We start from the raw sequence: 24,045 nt of genomic DNA, 5'->3' as shown, positions 1-24,045 counted from the left end.
CCCCGAAAAAAGAAAAGAAAATCTGTCCCATATTACATTCTGCAGTTTCTATTATTTTTTTGTAAAACAAACAAAAAGAAAAAAAACAGCACAATATTCAAAGTCCACATTGCTGTCCAGCAAGTATTCATTTCTCTTTCAATTAGTGTTTGCACACAAGCCTGAAAATCACGTTTAAAATGAAACTATTCGAATTTCTCTGCCAACAACTAAGAAAACAGGCTTCCAGTGTAAAAGAGGACTTTGAACCTGCAACAACCTGATGCATGCTGTGTAAATAGTCTTTTTTTGCTGCTGGATTTATGCACTTCGTATTGCTAATTCAGTGAGAATGCACATTGAGTTTGAACACACAAGTTCTTATAAACCATCTTTATTAAGTAAACAAAATGTTGAAACATACAGTCGATAAAACACAAACAAAATTAAAAAAACAAAATTTAAAAAAAAAAGTTAAGGGGAGACATACCTACAGAAAAAATACATTTTACAGGGAGTAAACCTCATTTTGTAAATGTAATATGTAAAATGAATCTAGTCAATGTACATGCTTTTAACATAATGCAGGTATAATTGCAAACATATTAATGGTAAATGTATTTAGTAGACAACTATTTTTTTCAGCTGTGTAGCATCCGCCATATCTTTTAATACATCTGAAGTGTCAGAGTCTGAATCAATCATTTCTGATGTGGTTTCCTCTCCTGAGACGAGCGGTGGAATGTCCTCAGTGTCACAAGCAGCCAGCACCCCCAAAGCTTGCTGCAATCTTTTAATACCTGTGAGAGAGTGCATATCGTTAACACAAAGTTTTCACTTTGCATAGCATAAAATGTTTGCTATTTTGCCAGGAAACATGAACAAAATAAAAATAAATGTATATATCATAAATTACGAGACCAAAGGTCGAGTAATTTATAAACTGTCACAGAAACACGAGATGGAATTGTTTTCCTGTAACTCACTGAAAAGGCCCATCTATTATTTGTATAATGCATGGATACCCTTGTGATGCTAATATTAAAGAAGATGAGGTTCAGCAGTATATATATATATGTATTTTAAACGTAGTGTTTAAGTGCTATACAGACGTTCTCTGTCGTTATCTGTTATTGCTTCAGCTTTATTTGGATGATTGCCTTTACCTTGCCCATTCCTCTCCAGTTTCTCTGAGATATGACCCTACCAGCATTACATCATTTTTTTTTTTTTTTTCTAAACTTATTCACAGTTTGTTGATCATTAATGAACATTTCTGTACTGTGGGTGTTGTCGATTGAAAATGAGACATTTTGTGTTTGAATTGAAAGTGGTCTCGAGGAGTCGAATGGGTCAAAGTTCAAGTATATTTTCTTCTAGAGGAATTATCACTTTGACGTCACTACTGTGGTATTATACCTTTTTCTTCGAATGGCCCACTATGCAAATATAACCTTCATCCATGTATTATATATATAGCACAATAGCAAGAATTATAAATCACCCAACCAATCACAGTGAGCTATTTGAACTAGGGTACAATGCGGTGGGAAATGAAATGTTTCTGGTTCTTAAACACAAAATTGCCTGTTATTGGGTCTGCTTTAATGTGCTGTTTTCTAGACTAAATAAATGAGTAAATAAATAAATAAATAAATATAAAATAATATTATGGGGCTTTCTAAAATTCACATTAAGACTTGTGTAAAAATGTTATTTTTGAAATTTTGTGTTACTATAATTAATTACTTTATTATTAGAACGCTCACCGCCCACCGCCCAGGTGAGAACCGCTGGTATAAGACAACTTTAAAATGTAGTTATTGGTGGGTAGTAAAAGCATATTTGATTGTGTTGTCAACCGATGTAATCTTTTCCACGTTTACATGATTAGTGCATTTTAAATTCCTTTTCTATTTTTTATTCTGGTCCCAGCATTAACGTACAAGAACACGAATAACTTTTTTTGTTTTTATTTTTCACATTCCCACATCACTAAAATGCTCAGTTTACTAACCCAATTGGATCTTGCTGACAGAATCTGAAAACACCAGTCTAAACCACCCTGGTTCACTGCAGTAAAAAGCCTGTCCTGGACCGATGTAAACCTTTTCATGGATCAGCTTCCACCACAGGTCCATTTCTGCTTCGAACGTCTGGGTCTGTAAGAACTGAAAAACGTGTAAACCATTAGCACATTGCAAGCGCCGCACCTTAATTTAAACAAAAAAGGTATCAAAATCACTAACAAAAGGCAATAGTTTAAATTAATTTAACAGCTTTAGGACTGGGCCTGCTTGTAAGGGCCATACATTATAATTATTTATTTCTTAGCAGACACCCTTACCCAGGGCGACTTACAGTTGTATACAAACAATACATATCAAGAATTACAGTACAATTAAGAGCAAGATACAAAATACAATGACTTCAGTCCTAATAAGAGCAAATACAAAACACAGTACGATTTGAAATCGGACCAGTTCAAGGGCAGATAACAGTGTTGATAGTTACATCAGGGTTAGTTACGAGTGCAGGTGTAATACAAAATACTACAGATTGGGTTAAGTGCAGGATTAAATACAGTAAAATAGGGAGCAGACAAGTGCAAGTTAAAGTGCATTAACGGCAGAGTGCTATATTGTCCAGAAGGGAGTTGAGTTTTACAGGTGTTGTTTGAAGAGGTGTGTCTTGAGGAGGCGCCGGAAGGTGGTCAGGGACTGGGCAGTCCTGACATCCGTAGGAAGGTCGTTCTACCACTGTGGGGCGAGGGTGGAGAAAGAGCGGGCTCTGGAGGCAAGGGAGCGTAGCGGAGGTAGAGCCAGTCTTCTAGTGCAGGCGGAGCGGAGAGGTCGGGTGGGGGTCTAGGGAGAGATGGGGATCTGGAGGTAGCTGGGTGCAGTCTGGTCAAGGCATCGGTAGGCGAGTACAAGAGTCTTGAAGTGGATGCGAGCGGTGATCAGGAGCCAGTGGAGTGAGCGGAGCAGTGCAGTAGCTTGGGAGAAGTGAGGCAGCGAGAACACCACGTGAGCAGCGGAGTTCTGGATGAGCTGGAGCGGACGGGTGGTGGACGCAAGGAGGCCGGCCAGGAGGGAGTTGCAGTAGTCAGGCAGGAGAGTACCAGGGCCTGGACGAGGAGTTGTGTGGAGTAGTAGGGTCGGATTCTTCGTATGTTGCTGATATGAAGGAAATTTTCATGGTGTCGGTCACCATAACCTACATCAAAACCACCATTAAGTCGGACTAAGCTCCCAAAATACAGCCCTCACTAGTTCAGAGAAACAATAACTTAATCACTAATCAAAATCAAAGCATCATCAAATTCAGATGCGTAGCCTTTGTCAGACCAACCAATAAAAGACCAGAACTCACCCAAAAGTAGGTTACTATGATCAAATGGATTTGGATACCCTCCAGTTTACTTGTGTTAAGGAATGACCACATAAAATGTCATCACAACTGAATGAGTGATTCCAAATAATGTCCATACAGTCTCACTGTACCATAGCCACTCAGAAACTGTCATGTTAATGTGCAGCAATTCATGTAAACTCACTTTTCTGAAATCAGCCCACACAAAAAGCCCAGCACAACATTTAAGGACAGGGATGTTGAGTTTTTGAAGCCCATTAACAAGAATTCTCTGTGACTCCAGGAGTCGTCTTCTGTTAGCAGGCAGAAATGTATTGTTTATCCACTCTGGGAAGAGAAAATAACAATACACTGTTAAGTGGAGGAATTCTGCCAAAAATACTAAACTGGCAGAAATCCAATATGGAGCAGAAGATCCCCTGTTACAAGTTGGTTGAAAAAGCTTAAGTTAGTGCTTAACGGCAAGCTGAACAATTCCAGAAATCACAGATTTTGCAGTAATGAATGTATATATTTTTTTATCACTGAATAACAACCACTTGAACGGTAATTCTGGGAGTTTTAAATTTACCAGAATTAAATAAAAACCCTAATCCAGTTGCTGAGCTGTACATCTTATGAAATCACTGATCAGATAAATTGTACCACCACGCTTGAAATTAAATGTTTTATTTTTTATTTTTTATGTGGACAGTTTTAATTCCAGAATACCTAATAGTTACATAGCAGCTGTCAATTTTTACCTTGGTCCCAGATCAGATGACTAAGAACCTGCTGCACTGGGCCAGCGCAAGCATGGAAACAGGCCAGCCGATTAAGTGCTTTTCGAACTTCCTGGCTCTGGGTGTACACAGTTCCGACTCGAACTCCACACATGGCAAAATCCTAGAAGGCAAGGAAAAGTTCAATCCAGCTACAGCACTTCTGGATCTTAACAGTTTGGATTCTACAGGAACTGCCTAAATCATACTTACTTTACTAAATCCCCATATAATGTGTGTTCTTTCTGGGTCAGGCAATCTGTGAACACACACAATAAAGTGGGGGTTTAAAATAGTAACATGGTAGTAGTGGCATGCAAGTTCTACAAAGTAAATTTTTGACTCCAACCTAAAAATGTGTCCATTAGGTGGCACAAGAACGAATATAAAAACCGCTATATACCAATTAAAGGGACAGGTTATTTTAACCTCAGTATTCAATTTTCTGTTATAGTCACAAGCGTTATGTTGATTTAGTTTCAATAAAGGATTTTTTTCTATGACTGTACACTAATGGTTTAGAATGGCACTACTAAATTACATTACAAATTGTGCCAAGTATGCGGTCTAGATGTCACATTTCTGTGTTTTTGAGTAAATAAAAGTCAAACCTGTTTTTCTATTACAACAATAGTGAGATACTACTAGAGATACTACAAAAAATATAATAAATTCAACTACAAAAGTTTGACTACATTTTTATTTATTTATTTACTTATTTATTTATTTAAAGCACAAGTTTCTCCAGTATTTGTGGAAGGGTAAGCCCCGGGTAATCAATGAAACAATAATAAATAACATCAACTACAACTGTAAGAAGAAATGGCGTACTACAACAACAGTAAGCAATACACATGCTGTAAAGAGAACAGTGCTTTATTTTACCTGTCAAAGCTGTGGACACTGGTGAAGGTGCCGTCATACACTGATAGCATGTAAATTTCATCAATGATTACATGCAGTCCATATCTATATGCCGATAGAAAGAAACACTTAGAAAAAGAATAAAACATGATTATCAACACATCCATGCAGGAGCTGATAGGGGTGAACCGTCTTTCACTGTCTAGTCACTATTCACATATTTATACACTGTGTATTGTATATAATCCCCATAATCCATGAGGTGCTTTGTTAAATTAGTGGGACCCATACTCAAAAACAACAATAAATCTAAACATACATTCCAACCCAATACAAAACACAAATTTTTACTGAAAGGTTCTAGTATTTAAAATACATGGAGTTCCCACTGGGTGCCTATAAATAAAATGTGTCTAGCATTACATTTCCAAGAAACTACATCTGTAGTACGTTAGTAAAACCCACTTTACATATGGTAACCTACTTTTTTCTATAAAACAGAATCTGAAATTACTAGACTTTCTTCATTTTCTGGGTTCCCATTTATGTTATATTTCACCAAATCTACATCCGAATGAGCCTAATCAAGTTGTACAAAGAAATATTTTCTATTGTTTTTTCATATACATTTTACCAATTAGAAGTAGACTTTTTATTGTTGAAGTTTAGGATTTTCAATAGAAACAGAATTACTGCACAGTGTGGCCACTTTGAGGCCTGCATGACGGAGGCAATATTCCATTGTAGCCAAAACTGAAATATTTTATTTTATTGCTCAATTAGACCAATTTAAAGTAAAAAAACCCATCAATTTATATAGTAGAATATGCTGGGAAGGCTTGATTTTTGTATTATTTGATTACCTCTAATAATAGGTAACAAATGGTTTTGTATGATACAGCACTTCCAAAGCAGCCTCACAGTGGTCAATAATCTGTGTAGGTAAATAATCAGCTCAATTCTAGCAGTGAGTGCCCAGGAAATTACCAAAGTAATGTTTATTTCCTTAAACTGTATTATGGAAAATGGCAGCCCACACCAATCATGTTGGGACTCAAACCTGTGCGCAAAGTCTAGACATTCTTTCAGTAAGTGTGCAGGGTAAATGTCCCCTAATGGATTGTGAGGGTTGATCAGGATTAAAGCTCTGACTCTGATGCCCTGAAAAATAAAACACTGATAGTAGGAGACGCCAACAAGACGCCTTAAAACAAACAAAAAAAACAACAACTATACAAGTTGTCTCTACTTCTGTAAACCAGCAAAAGCATTATTGTATTTTTAACATCTGTATGCATGAGTGTCTAAATAAAACAGACAAGAGACCACACACAAAGGATGTCTGCAAAAAACAACACAGATAGTAGCTTTGAGCAGCTAAGTGGTATGAGACAGGATATCTGCCTAGTAATCTAAACAAATACTGTATTTCTATAACTGTCTAGAGGAGCACCCTCCCCTCTCTTTTTCTACATACTGCAGACATCCTTTATGGACAGTTGCTAACTGTTTAAGCTCCTACATATTTGCTCAAACATCACGACGACATTAAACATATGAAACTAAAACATGTTTAACCACCCAGCTGCCCATTTATTTTGACAAATCTCCATGTTAAAAATGCTCTTTTTTGCAGATGTTTCATTCTTAGCCCTCAAATAAGCAATTTGGACAGTTTTTAAAACAATTTTTGCTATATGTTTTTAAATACACACTTTTTAATTGTGATTATGATAAACAGAAATACAGTAGTTCAATAGAACTTAAATAACAACAATGTGTTTAAAATTGTAGCATTATAGTATAGATCACAACATAACATCATTTTTTTCCCCCCACAATGTCAGCATTATATAAGTATAAATAGCATTTGTGTTACAACGGCAGCATTATAATAACATTATAATACTTAATACAATATAAATAATATCAATTTTCAATCACGTCATATACAGTATCTTCCCCAGTTTCAGGCATGGGTGTATAGTGCTCTTTATATGAATTATTATCTGTGTTATCTGGTACAATAAATAAATAGGTAGTTTGGACCAGTACCAAACCTGACAAGGCTTCCTTACAACCTGTAACACCAACAAATAAATAAAGAAATCTCTTTGTCTGATTTTCTATAGATACACAGGCATCCATTTTTCACTCTCAGCTGTGTATATACAGATGACCCGGTCTGTCAAGCACATTTCTTAGGGACTGCTGCCATCTGCCAGTAAAAAATAAAACTGCACACACTTTTACAATACAGTGTTATTTTTTCATTGAAGCACATTAGAAAGATGTGTTAAACTTTGCAGATGCACATATAAGCACCTGCACGCTATTCTCACGGGAGAGACAAATTTGGACTTGCATGCGCTCCACATGGAAATGGCAGGATAAGCAGCTGGGTGGTTAAATTTAGCAAGTCTAAAAAACATTTTTTTTTGTTTTTAAAAAGGTGTTTAATGAATACACATTTAATGTAAAATATAAAAGTGTCATGTAAAGATCTGTAAAGATCATTAACATACAGCCATTTATGTTGGTTTCACAGACCTCATCAATTACTTACATTAGGTAACATTATATAGTCCAAGACTATCTGGGTCTGTGAAACCACACCACAGTTGTTTCAAAGCTATGGGGACTTAATAGTGTATGCAAGTCCCTTTGGTATATTTGGTATGCATGTAAAACTCAGTCTGTATTTACATCTATCACTGTTTGGCTCAATTGAATAGGTGTAGATGCAATAGATATCAACATAAATAAAGCTCTGCCAGTTTTACAATGTAATCTGACAGTTACTTCAGAGCATATGAAGCCTTCAGATGAAAATCCATATATAAGCATTTCAAGCCTTGAGATATTCCTATTGTATGGTATTTTACATTCTTGAAACAATGCCTTGGTTTACACACACTTTTTAAGTCACCTTTTTGCCATGCTATTTTGGAAGTACATTTTGGGCAATTTGGGTTTACATGTCATTTTCTTTTAGAGAGAGAAATTCTACTTCAGAATTCAAATTACCTAATTAAAGACCTGAATCCGAATTCCGCAGGGACAGTGCAAGGTTCTCGCCAGTAGACTGTAGTATATATTTTGTAATTGGGGATCCAGACCATACAGTGCGAGTTCAGCAAATTCCTCAGTAGATGCTAATCCACCCAGGAATTTTTGCAACCTGGAACCTCATTCTGTAAGTCTTGCAGAAAGCTGATGTTAAGCCCCATATTTATCTTTTTGAACAGATTTCTTGGAACCAACTGTATTTTTTTCTTCTTCATGGTTTCCATTTACCAGTACACTTTTACGCAAATCACTTCGTAAAAAAATGAATTACATTTTCTGACATCTGGATCCATTTAATCAACAGAGAAGATATTTATATTTTATAAATGAATTTCCTGTTTATAGGAGCCGATCCCTAAACACTACAGATAGTATAACCATTTATTGGAATCCGGGCATTTGACAGATTCTGTAACATATGTAAGTTGTGTTTATTTATTTTTTTCTTTGTTTTGTTTTTTGAACATAATGTAAAACAAAAGGTTGTTCATAAGAAGCCCATATGTGTTACTTATGTTTGCATGAAAAACTAAAAAATTCCATTCTCAGTTCTTGTGTATTATATTTTGCTGTTAAACTTAAGCATCGTCAGTTGGTTAACCCGGTCTTCTTTCACGGATTAATGTTGCTCTGTGAAAAGTTGTCCATATGAATTTTTAAATAGTTCTTCTGCATTTCTCCAAAATTCGGTCAAAGAAATTCCACTACCGTTTTCTTGTCATATAGTTGATATCCCTCCATTTCTGATTTACAGTAAGCATCAAACCCTGGGATACAATCTAACAGGAGGGGTTCTTTATCCAAATTACAAACATGTTGTGGGTCTAAAATACTCACTGCCTTTAGAAACTTGTGAGCTGCTTAAATAAAACATGGTTTTATTCTGCATGGATCAGGGTCGTAGTAACTTGTCAATTGTTCAAATATTAAGTGGAAAGACAAATATAGACAAAAAGGAGCTACCAGAGAACCAGCTTCAAACTATCTCTGCTGAAATCGCACATGTTTTTTTTTTGCCTCAACAATTTATATGTAATACACACACATCCAGAAACACACATACTATGGGACAGTGGTCGGCAAATGTAGGCGGAAGCGAGAGCGGAATTTCATTGTAATATTGCCGCAAGGGGGCTGTCATGGGGGATTCCCCACATGATCTTCATATATAGTAGCAGCAGGGCAAACACAACGTGTTTCCTGTGTTGTCCGCAGATGTTAGTGGTTGTATGAGTCTGTTTCACCTAATCTCTCTCCCTAGCAGCCTGCCTGCACGTCAGTTCTGCATGTGTGTATGAATGCAAGTGGATATCGATGGGCCAATGGGAGATGAGTGGGTGGAGTCAGCATCTATAAAAGGGCATGCTGAGTGCCAATTGAGGGAATTGAGTAGAGCAGGGAATATGAAAGAAAGAGCGAGCGAAAGAGAGAGAGGGAATAAATAGGCCCTTTGAATAAAACAGCGCGAAAACGATTTGATAAAAATAAAAAAGCAGTTTTACTGCTTTCGCTGCACCCTGTTATCTGTCTCTTCATTGTCAGCCAGAACCCCCGCACATAGCCAGCCGCTAAAATATATTTCTTGCCACTAAGCAGAAAATTAAGTGTTTTGCAATATTGATTCCAAAGTGCTTGCTGATTGTGGGATAAACAATACATTTGTATAGCAGGTTTTGCATGCAATGACATATTGTGTTACATTTAAGTCTCGCTATGGTACTGGAAGCCTCAAACACAGGAATGCACAAAAACATAAAGTAAATTCAATAGTAGCGCACATTTGTATTTTAAATGCTTCATTGCGTTATAAGAAATTCAATGAGAACAACTGCACTTTCCTTTTGCGATCAGCTTTAAAACAACATCAGGTGTGAGTGTGACAGACTTGACAGCGATAATATGCTGTCCTCCAAAAAAGTATGCGTCCCTCATTATTTTGTTGAAATACCAAATCGCACAATATGTCACTCAAAGACACCTGACAAATGTTGGGGGCACCGGCTGAACAGCTGACATTTTGAGTTACGTTTCTCTTTCAGCATATCGGAATGTTAAAGTAAACTAATTTGTCTCTTAATAGATGCAACACAGATTCTGTATTATTTTTACTGATATGTATTTGGAGTTTACAAGGACACACTATCACAATTGTTACTTTATTCCTTTCTGATTTGTTTTCAACCGGCAACAGCTTTTTTATTTTTATTGATGAGCCGGTTGCCAGTGAAACAATTTAATCTGCCGTTATTTTTCCATCATGGAACAGATATCGATACTTTAGGTCACATATGCAGGTAAAGATTATTGATGCAGCATTGCCTCTGGGAATGCAGTTAAAGCTCATATAGTCCAGGGTGCATGGCACATCTTAATGTACGCGCATCAAAACTACAACAGCAGCCATACATAGGTTAATAAAATGTGCTGTGCGCCCTTGACTATGATATTATTATTATTATTATTATTTATTATTATTATTATTATTATTTATTTCTCAGCAGACACCCTTATCCAGGAAGACTTGCAAATGTTACAAGATATCACATTAATGAATGATCGGTTGAAATACACTGAAATTGTTCAGTATGTGTTCTCTATGCCACGCGCCATACAGCAACACATTTGTAGAGCTCATTGTTGTGCCGGGGACGGAGACGGAGACGGGTTTGAGTTGGGGATGTAAGTGGCCTGCTCTGCGGCTGCCCTCAGGTCATTTGGCCCACCATGAAATTTAATTGCCGACCCCTGCTGTAGGAGCTCAGTCACGATGAAGAAACCCTCTGCTTATCAATTAAATAGACCCCAATATCTCAAAGCTTGTGGTTAGTCATCTGGAAACTAAAAGATCATGACAGCAATGGGGCAGTCTTTAAGTCAGAGATCAGTCTTAATGTCACCAACACTTGTTTTCAAAAATTATCTATCATTCTGCAAATACAGTTTGAATGGTTGTGGAGCTGGCATATACTTGATTCTCACCTAAATCTAAATGAAATACCCACCAATAAATATAACTTGTGTAAGGAAAGGGCCCAAATAATTTTTGTTCCTGCAGAATAAAATTCTGTTCTATAAAACTTTACTAGGTGTAAAGCTGAACGGGACACAGCATTCAGAGATGGGTTACTGTACCTGCTTTGTGGCCTCTGTCATGGCATTTTCTAGTTTTTTAACTGTCAGCATAAACGGATGGCTTTCCCCATCAGACATCTGAAAGACAGTTGACAAATACTCTATAAAACATCTGTTTTGGATTGTTTGTTATTACATGTTAACTAAACGATAAGAACATAAGACATATAAATATAAGACATGTACGGTCAACAAGCTGAAAACAGTAAGATAGGAGCACAACCACATTAATATTTACTTGCCTTGCTGTCCAGCGGTACATGCACTGGTCTTACTTTTCCATAAAGCCATGAATCTGGATACACACTCCCATAATAGGGTGTTGGGATTAGGTAACCATCTATAGAAAAAACAACATCACCAATTCAAATTGCATATTTTATAAAATGTATTTTATTATCTCTTATTAGCTTCATTAACACTTAATATTATACTGACAATCTTTTTGTTCTTTACTTTTTTTTTTAATGTTACTGTAGTTTATGATGTCTTTACAATACAGCACTATATATCAACTGCTGCTTTCTGGTAGTTCACAAGGTCCAAATCAACGGTGCCAGAGCCTTTCTAAAAGTGTAGTATTGTAATATTTCAATGCCTGTTATTGTGATTATTATTGTTCATGTTTTTCTACTGGTGCTACAGCAGTAGTTTATTATGTATCATGCATGTTGTTCAGCAAAGTGTATTTGGTATGTGACGGTGTATTGCTGCATTTAGATTACAGCGCTTCCCTTAATGAAGTTGTCATTTACATGTGGGACAAGGGTTTTGTTATATAGCCATATGTTCAGTAATCTTCCAAGAGAAGGGGTAATGCTAATGTTCAGTCTGTACTGGTAGTGATTAGAGAACACGAAAGCAAAAAAAGACGGCAACAAATGCAAAGCCCTGCATTCTTCTATGCTGAAAAACTTAGACCTAGGTACTGCGCTCATTTTTGATGCCTCATCCACAATATTACCGCCTTCTAAGGCCCGGGACAGACAGGCGTGGCGCAGCACGCAAGGCATTTTGCCGCCTGTATCGCTGCTATTGCTTTAATATGGTGTTGGACAGAGCAGCATGGGATGATACCGCTAGTCCTGCAGTGACGTTGAGTGGTGACGCTCAAATCGAATCCAGAGCGATTTTTTCTGGCTGCTGCACGGTACAGTCGGTGGATTAACCAATCACAGCCAAGTGATGACAACACGTGCTTGGCAGGAAAAATAATGAATGAAACTGTGGTCTACGAAGATGTCCAAGCACCCTGAAGTGTTTGATCATTCCAATATTTTATACAAGGACAGGCAGGTCATCACCCCTGATAAGCATCCTTCCTGTAGCCAATTTGATACTGTTATCACTTTTTGCCTTTTTGTATTATTTCTATAGTTCACTACTATTTTTACAAAATAACTGACTGTAAAATTATATTTTCTAACACTTTAGTAGTTGGTTACTTGCTGTCTTTGCTAAGTTGCTGTTCATTTCATACATCTGCATATAGATGACAAAAAAACTGCTGTAGCTCTTGGGTGGCTGCATGGTGAGTCCGCAGTGTGAAAAAAAGCGGTCGGCTGACGGCACACGCGTCAGAGGAAAGCGTGTGTTCGTCTTCACCGCTCCCGAGTCAGCACAGGGGTGGTAGCGGTGAGCTGAGCCTAAAAATAATTGGACATATCAAATTGGGAGAAAATAATAAAAATAATTGGCAACGACTAAATTAAAAAAAATGAATTAAAAAAAGTGCTGATCACAGTTGCTGTTAAGTTGCTGTTCACAACTCTGCTGCCCCACGGCGGCCTCAAATAATCATTAAAACTAAACTGAAACTTAAATATCAAATTACAAAGAAATAATGTAGATTTTCTAACATTTACAAATCGAAGATAGAATCAACTGTAATTACTGTGGTGGGCAATATCAAACATATATAGATATTAACAGATAAAATCAATAACTTACATTAACTTAGTGGTGCTTTGCTTCACAATATCCATGCATAAAGACAAGGTCTTGTTATATTGTTTCACTATTCCATCATCAGCCGCCTCAAAACCAAAATATTTCTATACTTCACTGCGCACAGAGTTCAGTCAATAGAAGTAATTGTATCGTCAGCTGCTCTGTGTGTACATGATGACTCACAAAGCCACTAAAAGTATTAAGTATGGTGTCATGCCAAATTTTGCATTATTTTGAGATATGTTTTGATGTTTTAAAAGTACATCTCATTTATAATACCGAAAGTTCACATTTAAAAAATACATTAATAATAGCATAAGTAATGAACTGCTGAAGCATGCACACATCTCAAAATAATGCAAAACGGATGGCCAATGGTGCATATGCAGCATGCAAACAACATAGCTACCTCTGACTAGGAAGGGAAGTTATTACATTTAAATCGATTTATTTATTTAAAATTGTACCTATCTTTTTAAAAACGTGTAATTACTTTCAGCATTGTTCTATTGAACTGTTTCAGTTAGCATATACTGTTCGTGTGTTGTCATAATTACATTACCGCATAGTCAGTTTACAAAGAAGTAGCAGAAAAAATAATTTGATTAGTTTGGAGAGTGCTTTTATAGTGTCAAACAAAGACAAGGTGACAGCAGAAATCAGCATAATTGCCTGCTGTTGTTAATCCTTGAAGAGGAATGAGAAACTGCATGGTTTAAGAGTAGGGTGTAAAGTTCAAAGTTCCAGTTTTGTTTTTGTTATTGTTCGTTGCATTACCTAACGCGTCTACTAATACACAATAATAAACCATTTTGTTTTACTTATCACAAAACTGTTTGAGTACTAATGTGTTATACACAATTGAATTATTTATGTTTGACGATTGTTTCATAATAAATCACTGTTTTTTGTGTGTAAAACACACTGGAAATGTGAAAAAAAAAGTTATCAAAAGTGCCCAGCCATTTAAAGTAGAGATATCAAAAACACAAGCCAAGTTTCATTAAACCATTGGGGCAACCTTGCCCAGCACAAAGCAAATAGGCACAACTGTAAAACCGATGGGGGCCAAGGTTGCCCCAATTGTTTCTACTAACTTGGCTTATGTTTTTCATGCGTTTGATCTGCTTTTGTTTCAGATATCACTTCTTTCAGCAGACCAGTTCAGAGAAACCAGGAAACCGGCTCTGTGAGGGACAGGCTACATCCTGGAAGGCAGAGGGTCACCACAATGACCCAGGACCGTTATGCTGACTGTTGCTTAGTTCAAGTCAACCGGTGGGGCAACTGCGACCAGCCAACCTTCGCCAGCTGGCTGCAACTGCACAGGAAGAGCAGCGGAACATCCCACAGCAGTCTACCAGAGGCTGATCACGTCTATGTGTCAACACTGCCAGGATTGTGTTAATGCTCAGAGGTCATACCCAATACTAACTTTGTAATGTTTTCATTTTGACAGTGGTGTCACATTTTATACTGAAAACATACGATTCTTTGATCTGTACTTTTGTGCACATTTTCTGTGATTTTGTTTGATATCTCTGTTTAAAATATTTGATTAAATCCATTAGACCTGAGTGTTGCGTTTCTTTTGTGCATCCGTGTATATATATATAAGTTGATCTTCCAAAACAAACCGTGTGCTTTATTATTTACAGTAAAAAAAAAAAAAAATGCCCCGACAGGTATCAAAAGAAAAACCGAACTCGGTGTCCTGACTAAACACAGTTTTCTCTGACTGTGGTTGAAACGGCTAAGCCGTTTATCCAACAAACAAAAAATAAACAGAAAACACACACTGATCAATACTGGTTGCAGTTTCCAAGTGACAAATGTTGTTCCGACTTACACAGGTTATCTGCTGGCTTGTACTCCTACAGAGTTACTTTTCCAAACTTTGACAACATCTTCCTGGTTCGGGACCTCCTGCACTACTGCAGGAGGACCGGTCGGTCGGTCGCCTTCCTCTCTGGATCAGGAGAAGGCGTTCGACCGGGTGGATCACGAGTATCTCTTCGGCACCCTGCGAGCGTTCGGATTCAGTCCGCACTTCGTCGGCCTGTTCCGGATGCTCTACGCCTCTGCCGAGTGCCTCTTGAAGGTCAACTGGTCCCTGACCGCGCCCCTCGCATTCAGGAGAGGAGTGCGTCAGGGCTGCCCTCTGTCCGGACAACTGTACGCACTGTGCAGAGCCCTTCCTCTGCCTCCTTCGCAGGAGGCTCACGGGGTTGGCGCTCGGCGCACCGGACACGAGGGTGGTCCTGTCGGCCTACGCCGCCGACGTGCTCCTGGTGGCCTCGATCCGGTTGACTTGGAGAGGATGCGGAGCTGCCAGAGCGTCTACTCTGCCGCTTCCTCTGCCAGGATCAACTGGACCAAATGCTCTGGGTTATTGGTAGGTCCCTGGCGGGTGGACTCCCTCCCTGTCGCGGTCCAGCAGTTTCAGTGGAGCGCGGACAGTTTCAAATACCTGGGAGTCCACCTGAGCCCCGCGGAGACCTCGGTCGCAGCCAACTGGGTGGAGTTGGAGGACAAGGTGGCTGCTAGGCTGAGGTCGTGGTCGGGTCTGCTGAAACTGCTTTCCTTCAGGGGCAGGGCTCTGGTGATCAACCAGCTGGTGGCGTCGATGCTTTGGCATCGACTCACCGTCCTGAGCCCGCCCCCTGAGTTTGTGGCTAGGGTCCAGACGAAGCTGACAGACTTCTTCTGGGCCGGAAAGCCCTGGGTCTCTGCTGTGGTTCTGTGCCTCCCTCTGGCCGAGGGAGGACAAGGGTTGGTGTGCATCAGGAGCCAGGTGCACACCTTCCGCCTCCAGACCCTGCAGATTCCTGTACATAGACCCGGCCCCGCAGGGGTGCACGCTCGCGTCCCTCCTTTTGCGCCAGCTGCACGACCTGGGCTACGACCGGCAGCTCTTCTGGATCGACCTCCGGGGAATCCGTCTCCCCGAGCTGCCGGTCTTTTACCAGGACCTGCTCAGGACCCGAAGCATGTTTTCTGTCGGCCGCGACGCCGTTCCGACCGAGGGCGAAGGACTCCTTCTGGAGCCCCTGCTGCACAACCCCCACCTAGGTGCGCAGGCGTTGGAGTTCCCCTCGGTGCGGCGCGCGCTGATCTCGGCCAAGGTGACCAGAGTCTGGGATCTCCTGGATCGCCGACACTCGGAGTGGCTGACCGTCAGGACGGCCGGCCGCGCGATCCGGGAGTGCAAAGCAGCGTTGCACCCAGACTCTGTCAGGTATCTCGAGGGAGTTCTCAGGACAGGGGAGCCGGGGACTTGGGATGGAGGGTCGGGCACGGAGCGGTGGCGTCAGGAGAGATCCTACGTCACTTTACCGACTCGGACGCCGCGTGCCCTTTCTGCGGACTGTCCGAGTCGGTAAGCCACATTTATTTTTTGTGCGCCAGGCTGCAGCCGTTTTTCCTTCTATTGAGGAACCTCCTGTTATCCTGTTCTTGTTATCATTGACTAATTATTTTATTGGCAATGGGGGCAAGTTATATAAACCTACCGTTCTGTTGAACTATATTCAAACACTACCTGATTCGAGACACTGCTGGGGTTGCTCCGTAGATAGAACTTTTCGTTCTGCTGACTTTGTTAAGCCTGATTGCATTGTCTACTTTTCTCTGTATTTTTGTGTTTGTTTCTATTTTTTGGATTTGTTGTTTATTATGTTGGTAATTTGTAGGGCAAGGCTGGGTGGCGTACTGATTCTGTGTCCCTGCTGTGTTTGCCCGAGGTAAATATTGTTTTTCTACTTTTTGGTATGTTATTGTAAAGCATTTTAAGTATGGTTTGATTCCTGGGGAAGTATTGCGGGTTGTATATGTTTTTAATTGTATTTTATAATGGCAATACAGTTAAGTATGCAAGGATTGATGGGCTTAAAATACTAAAATGTATTTTTATGACACTTTAAGGACGTGTGCAATAAAAAAGGCAGCTATGTAGTTTTATTCTGCATCAATAAATGTATAAGCACAGCATCTGAAGTAGGGAAATATATCGGTACTTAACTTGATAGCAGAGCTGATGTTAATTGTGTTTTGTTTCTATTTTTAGAGACCATCAATCGCTGTTTTCACTAGGCTCCGTTTTCACTAGACTCCGTTTTCACTTATTGCGTTTTCACTTTAAAGAGATCTACTTTTATTTTTGTTGTCACTTATACTGTGTTTTTGAATTTATATTGTTGTGTTACCTTTGCTTATTTTATTGATTGTGTTTTGTTTTTGATATAGTATGTGTATGTGTACGTGTGTGTGTATATATATATATATATATATATTATATATATATATATATATACACACACACACACACGCACACATACTCGAAGCTGCTGCTCACTGCACATTGACCCCATGTGACTGTTAGATAACTAGTTTAGTTTTTGTACTGACGCTAACGATTTTCTTTATGTTACTTTACTACACCGACTGTTAAGTGTCTGCATTAACTGGTTAATATCATTAAGCACTGATTGGGCTTTGGGGTTTTGTTGCATTATGATAAATGTGCATTTAAATATCTAGTCCACCTATTAGGCAGCTAATACTATTATGCACTTATGGCACCTTGACTTTGCTGCTATACATATTTAAATGAGACTATTGATTAGTGTATAAATATTGCACCTTGCTATTTTGCACATCAGACTTTGCCGCTATACATAATGAAATAATTGATCTATGTACAATTATTGCATTTTTTTTTGTTTTGCACATTGAAGTTGCTTTCTCCTACTAGGTTTGGATCTTTAAGAGTATTAATAACTGCAAGCAATTGGCCTTCTGCACTTTATAATTAAAGCTGAGCTGTCGGTGTCGTAAAGGAACGATTAATTATTTGATATTGGATATTTCGCATGTTACACCCACCTAGTTGTCTCTCTTTATGAGCGGATAGCACTGCTTGTGTTTAACTATTGTCTTAATTATTGTCTCAAGTTGCCTTAGTACATCTATCTAATTGATATTACTGTACTTGTTTTTGTTTGAATTGCATGATATCTGTTGAGCTGTTTTTATTCATTTATTTTCTTTATTTTAATAAACAGCCTTGGCATCTTTGAACTGCATATATGCCTATGTCTTTCATTTAATTGCGGGGGGGGGGGGGGGGGGGGTTAAGAATTACTTGTTGAAGTACTCAATTTCCCTTATATAATTAGAACATCTAGTAAGGGTGGCGTAGTCGACTATATAATCACTTACGATCCACGGTCAGGGTGCTCCAATAATAATAATATGAATTTACACTTGTCAAGTGACCCCAGAGATTGGTTATGCCTCCATGATACGAGTCGCTTGCACAGTTGCATTCAACTTTTTTTTTTTTTTTTTGGTCGTCTGAGTGTTTTTGCGACATTTCTTTCAATACAGCCTTTTCTCTGCTCTTCGTGCACAGGAAATGAATGAAAATTTACTGGAAGCTGAGCATAACAGGACACAGCAGTGATCACTACAGCTTCATTCTCGTCGTTCATATTTAAATGATTTTGTAGTTGTGCCCGAACTACAACTCATCCATTTCTTGCAGAAATTAAACAAACAAGTACATTAAAACTATTTTAAAACCGTTCAATGCAGCAAAGGAAAAGATGTAAACAACAGGATTTCAAATAAACCGTTCATTCGCTAGAAATTGAGATGCCTGTATCCTGAAATGTGACTTCACTTGGTGCAAGTAGCATATCCAATGGTTAAATAATAATACTTTAGTGTGTGGTGTTTGCCTATGGGACTGACCATGATTGGTATGTATATGATTTGTTGTATCTTAATATAAAATTAACTTGATTATACTCGTTTGTATTTTTAAAGAAAAAGTATGCCTCTGTGAGCATACAACATTTTTTTTTGTATTATTTTATTTACAAGGTGGACATAAAACACTAAATATTTTATAATGTACTGTTTTTCAGGTAAGCATTTAAATATTTGGTCACATTTGTTGTATAATCATTTTGAATGTGACAAAGCAAATTTTTTTCTGCTTTCATAAACATTGTTTAATCGTAAAATATCTTGAAATACCTAAAAAAAAGCTTTTTTTTTTCCGGGAAAAAAATACAGCCCTACTTATAATGCACACACAAGTATATTCCAGAAATACAAGCAATGTGTACAGACGTCCAGTATCCCAAAACGTAAAGTATGGGTTGTTTGTTAACACTAGAACCGCTGAGATTTCAGACTACATACAACCGCCGCATCCGCAAAATGTGCGGCTCCATTTTAAAACGGCTTCGATATGAAAAACAATCAATCAGATACAACTTAATATTTTTATTTATGAACATCATACATAACATTCAGAGCAGAAACACTATTTACATTGAAAATTAAACTTTTTTCTTATTTCTTTCAAAAAGAGCACATGTACATAAACATGAAAAACTGTAATAAAATAAACTATGCAATAAACTTGTGTAGAAAGCTGTATGCATATATAAATTATAAAACATAAATAACTAGTTATAAAAATAGCATAAAACAAAAATAACAATAACTTCTGCAATGTGAAAGCGCTTTGAGTGAAACAGAGTTCAAAGGCCGTCTGTCTGTGTTCAGAGTTCTATAACAGCTTTCTAAGTACAATCTACACAGAAAACACACTTTTGAACTGTACCAGTGCATTTGCCACAGACTTGCCTTTTCACAATGGGCGCAGACATCAAAAGTTCTGTTTTTATTGCGTTTAGCAACCTGGCATTGTCTTTTATTCTGTGTGCCAGTGGGTGCAGTGCTGGCTGAAGGTTGAGGGGCATTTGCCTGCCTGCTTTCGTGTCTCAGTCTTATCAAAATGTTTCTGCCGTAGCTCCAGGGCTAGCTGCAAAATGATGCCCCTCCGAGTGATTGTGTTGCCGGTGCACTCCTTGTACAAAACCACAGCGTTGATGGCTGCCAGGTCCAAAACATTATAAAAAACAGACACAGGCCACAGTACCACCTTTGACAGAGTACAGCCATGCCCTTTGATCCAGTATATCCACACTGTACTTCGTTGAGCTGTAAAATGCAACAGTCTCTGGCTTTCGTTTAGCATCAGTCCCGATGGTCACTGATCTGTGCAGAACTTAGAACGCACAATTTTTTTTTCTAAAATTTGCACTGTCACGCTCAAAGTGGCACAGTCGTTCTGCCTGAGAAATTTAGTGTAAATAATAATAATAATATATAATGTATTTAATGTGTAGAATGACTTTCATCAGTGTTTCAAGCACTCAACAGGATTATAATACGTTATTTCACAAAGACGTTGATTTTATTACAAAGCACAGACTAAATTGTCGGCTATATTGTATTGATTTTAATATGCCTCAAACTGCGGGTCTGGCGGTTGAAGAAGCAAGTGCTTATAACTTGCTCATTTTTACGATTCTGCAGCTGAAACACCGTATGGGTATTTAATTCAAATATTTAGTAACACTTAAGAACAGACATGCACAAGATATTCACATACACAGGGATATTTAAATTTGAATTGCAAAAGCCGTTCAAAAACGGCTATGGCAGTGCTAGTGTTAACGGGCTCTCTGCTCTGCTAATGAACCACACTGAATTAGTTTACACAACAACGATGCCTAATAAGAAATGTTTACCCATGTTTGTGTGGGGCAGGGCCCTGTATACAAATGCCTTTTTTCCGCTGTGCACATGTTTTTTTTGTCAAACAGTGTGGAGGCATGCCCCCCCCCTCCACAATTTTAAAAAGGGAGGGGGGTTCCATGGCCCCTCTGGCCCCCCATCTCTGGCACCCCTGGTCCGAATGGTTTTCAACACAATAAAAGTTGGACCACTGATAACCTTGCTAATTAGTTTACAGGTTTTACACACCTTCTGAGTCACACAAAACTGCAGTGAGTGAAGCAAGGACAGAGCTGCATCCATTCATGACCACAATCTAAACCAAACACAGAAATAAATGCAAACATTATTCAATATAAATATAAAACATTGTTGATTCACTGTAGCCCTATACTGACCTTGTGAAAGCAACACAAAAAATATAATGCTAATGTCTTGAACATATAATTAGACCATAGCTGTGAACTAAATAAATACTAACATTTTTCCAGAAGACACAATAATACAAAAATAATAATTGGCACCATATAAGTGTAGGATATGTAAGATACCATCTCCCTTCAGAAAATGAGTTTATTGTGACAAGTAATTAACAAACTTAATTTACAATTTTAGCTTATTGAACAAGGGCAGTACTGTATGTGTAGAAAAGTTCCTGATGGAATTTAGGGGTATTAAGACCACCCAAACCACTTTGCTAATCCTTTTTTTTTTTTTAAATATTTATGTAGTAAAAACTGACCCACAGTACAACATAAACCCAAGTTGTCCAAGTCCAGTGACACATTTAGATAGTAATGTAGTATTATATCGAGGAGATGCAAGGTCAGAAACTCATCTCTATACCGCTAAGAAATCTACTGTACACAACAAATTGGAGATACCATTTAAAAGTTGACAGGTGTCTGGCCAGTCACACCAAACTAGGTTAAATTGCTAAATTTAGTGGAGGTTAATGTTACTAAATTATGTTTCTGTGTTTACAATATTTCACAGCATGTTCTCTACAAGAGCATTGACAATCAACTACAGCTTGTTCTTACATGCTCCGGGTCCAAAGGATTTTGAGCTCTGGCATATTCTGTGAGAAATTTGGCAATTTCTTCTCTGAAACTGTCGTTGATAGATGAAATGGTAGCCGTATCAGTCCAGATATGATAGACAAAAAGAAGGAGATGAGGTACATTTTATTGGACTAACTAAACAATAATGAATGTAGAAAATATCTATTTTCAAGTCTATATTACATACAGTTGACATTAGCTAATGCATCTGTGTCAAAATGACAATTGAAGTCATTGATGCAAGTACAAAGTCTTCCAAGCAGAATTAACCCTGCCAACTTCTAGTGTAGTCATAGCCATAATCTGTCAGTTTCACCAAAATGTAACTTGTAAGTCTTTTCTGGAAGTACTTGATATCTGTATACTGGTTACAGTAGTTTGGTAGAACACACAGAATACACAAGATCTGCTAATTGCTGTAGTTCCTATTGAACTTAACCTATTTAAACTTTTAATATAAAAAATAAGAAAATGCTGCAGTATGACCTATTGATTTCATCCTGACTTTAGTAAAGTTCACCAAAATGCCAATTTAGAGAGGGTAGAAAGGTTTTCAGTAAAAACAAAACTGTGCATCTATTTGTCGTATTCTTACCTTTCCAGGCCCTGTACATTAGTGTACTGCAACAGGTGCGGAGCCAGAGAGTTCACACCAGGTCTTGTCAGCTATATATATAAAAAAAATAATAATAATAATAATAACTGGAGACTGATCTGAAAAAAATAATAACTGCAGGGAATATTTTGTATTTGATATTTCAAAGTAGCTCTTTATACATCACTGGAAAGAAATTTGCGAGAATAAACAGATGTGCTACAGTGGACAAGGCAACCCTGTTTATATTCACACACTGCACCAGGAGCTAGCCATTAAGGAGTCTCCGTTTTTTGTCGTCAGTTAAGTAGGCTGCAAGTAAGTTGCTAAAAATAAAATCCATTTATTATTTAACCAATTCTCTGCAGGTTAGAAACACATACTAAATAACGAATAGAGCTATTTTAGAACATCCCCACTGTAACTCCACTGAGAAATGCATTTTGTTTTGGTACACACCAACATTCACGATGACATAAGAGTGAAAATACGCAATTACTTACTCTTTCGTGTATAATATCATAGCATAGCTTGTTTTCACTGGTTCCCAAATTTAAGATTCCCTGAAAAAGAACACGTAATTCATGAATGTCTTTTTGTGCATCGTACATGTGGATAAACACAAGCACGTCGTTGTAAAACACATTTTAGATTACATTTTATAAACATACCCCTAAATGCGTAATGTAGTGTAGTGTACAAGGTATCTTACCCACTCTCAATTTATGTTTTTAAATTAAGGGAATAAACATGCACATACTGCGTGCCCGATGAAAATACCCTTTCGCCATCCATACAGGAACGTAGAAGTACAAGTGAGGGTGACCAGTATGTTTAAAAATTAACAAATTAATTACCATTTTTCAAATACACGTATACTGTATATTAATTTCGAAATATATATTTCAAATGTCTAGTTATTTAGCCAGAGTAGAAACCGGTATCTCAAAAAAAACACAGAGCCCTGCTGTGGGCAGATTGACAATCTGATTTACGGTTATGAAACCGCAATTTGAAAATGAATTATTGTGAAACACGAACACTTCTAGAATACAAAATGGTTAGCATACCAATATTCATTTTATCTAATATAATTAGTTACCTGCGGATTTGTGTCTTGCTCGTAGGGATCTCTCACGTACATGTCTAACCCTTTACCCAGGATACTTTCATATCCAGCAATACGGGCCCCTCTAGACGACAGCAGTCTACTTGTACTCGCCATAACACAAGCTCCAAAATGACTTCTTAAGAAATATCCTCCCAAATAAAACACTACACAGACACCAGTGTCACAATTTTTTGGTCCCTTTTTTTGGTCCCAGAATATTTCCGCAACCATGCGCATGCCCAGACTATTTTCGCACCGCACTGCGCATGCCCAGACTATTTTCGCACCGCACTGCGCATGCCCATACGGGTTTTCTTATTGCAGACCATGGATGTTATCATAACCGAATACGTGACCAAAATTAAATAGAACCACTTCCCACATCTGGATTCAATTGAACTATCCCCGGAAGGCATCGTGGTACAACTTAATTTGCATCAGGAACATATTGTTATGCACTCGCATCCTTTCAATGGAACCGAGTAAAGACGTCTTTAACCTGGTCCTAAATACATACATGCCAATAGTCCCTATATGGTCTGGACAGTCCCT

General features: G+C 38.2%; 1 protein-coding gene across 2 annotated transcripts; it reads right to left on the bottom strand.

Moving 5' to 3' along the window:
* Window positions 1-357: 357 nt before the first annotated feature.
* LOC117394433 (1-aminocyclopropane-1-carboxylate synthase-like protein 1) lies at window positions 358-23,803 on the bottom strand. 2 transcript variants are annotated; one of them, XM_033992710.3, is made up of 14 exons: window positions 23,485-23,797; window positions 22,886-22,945; window positions 22,383-22,453; window positions 21,767-21,836; window positions 20,973-21,039; window positions 11,420-11,517; window positions 11,178-11,255; window positions 6,037-6,137; window positions 4,998-5,081; window positions 4,326-4,371; window positions 4,095-4,236; window positions 3,536-3,678; window positions 1,997-2,150; window positions 358-779 (listed from the first exon to the last, which is right to left on the bottom strand). In XM_033992710.3, the coding sequence occupies exons 1-14, from the start codon at window positions 23,728-23,730 to the stop codon at window positions 601-603; spliced, it is 1,539 nt and encodes a 512-aa protein (XP_033848601.3). In that variant the 5' UTR covers window positions 23,731-23,797; the 3' UTR covers window positions 358-600. The 2 variants fall into 2 exon arrangements, 1 of the variants encoding a protein (XP_033848601.3); XR_004543398.3 differs by lacking the exon at window positions 3,536-3,678 and having other exon boundaries at window positions 641-779; window positions 23,485-23,803.
* Window positions 23,804-24,045: the final 242 nt, after the last annotated feature.

This window comes from Acipenser ruthenus, chromosome 3, assembly GCF_902713425.1.
Source record: "Acipenser ruthenus chromosome 3, fAciRut3.2 maternal haplotype, whole genome shotgun sequence".
Lineage (NCBI taxonomy): Eukaryota > Metazoa > Chordata > Actinopteri > Acipenseriformes > Acipenseridae > Acipenser > Acipenser ruthenus.
The sequence above is the reverse complement of the archived record's forward strand: the minus strand, read 5'-3'. Positions and strand labels throughout refer to the sequence as shown.

Coding starts and splice junctions, on each gene's coding strand:
- LOC117394433 (XM_033992710.3), bottom strand. CDS start 23,730: ATGCGCATGGTTGCGGAAATATTCTGGGACCAAAAAAAGGGACCAAAA. Junction 22,946..23,484: donor AGCAAGACACAAATCCGCAG/GTAACTAATTAT, acceptor GTTCTTTTTCAG/GGAATCTTAAATTTGGGAAC. Junction 780..1,996: donor TGTCAGCAAGATCCAATTGG/GTTAGTAAACTG, acceptor ACTCTCTCACAG/GTATTAAAAGATTGCAGCAA.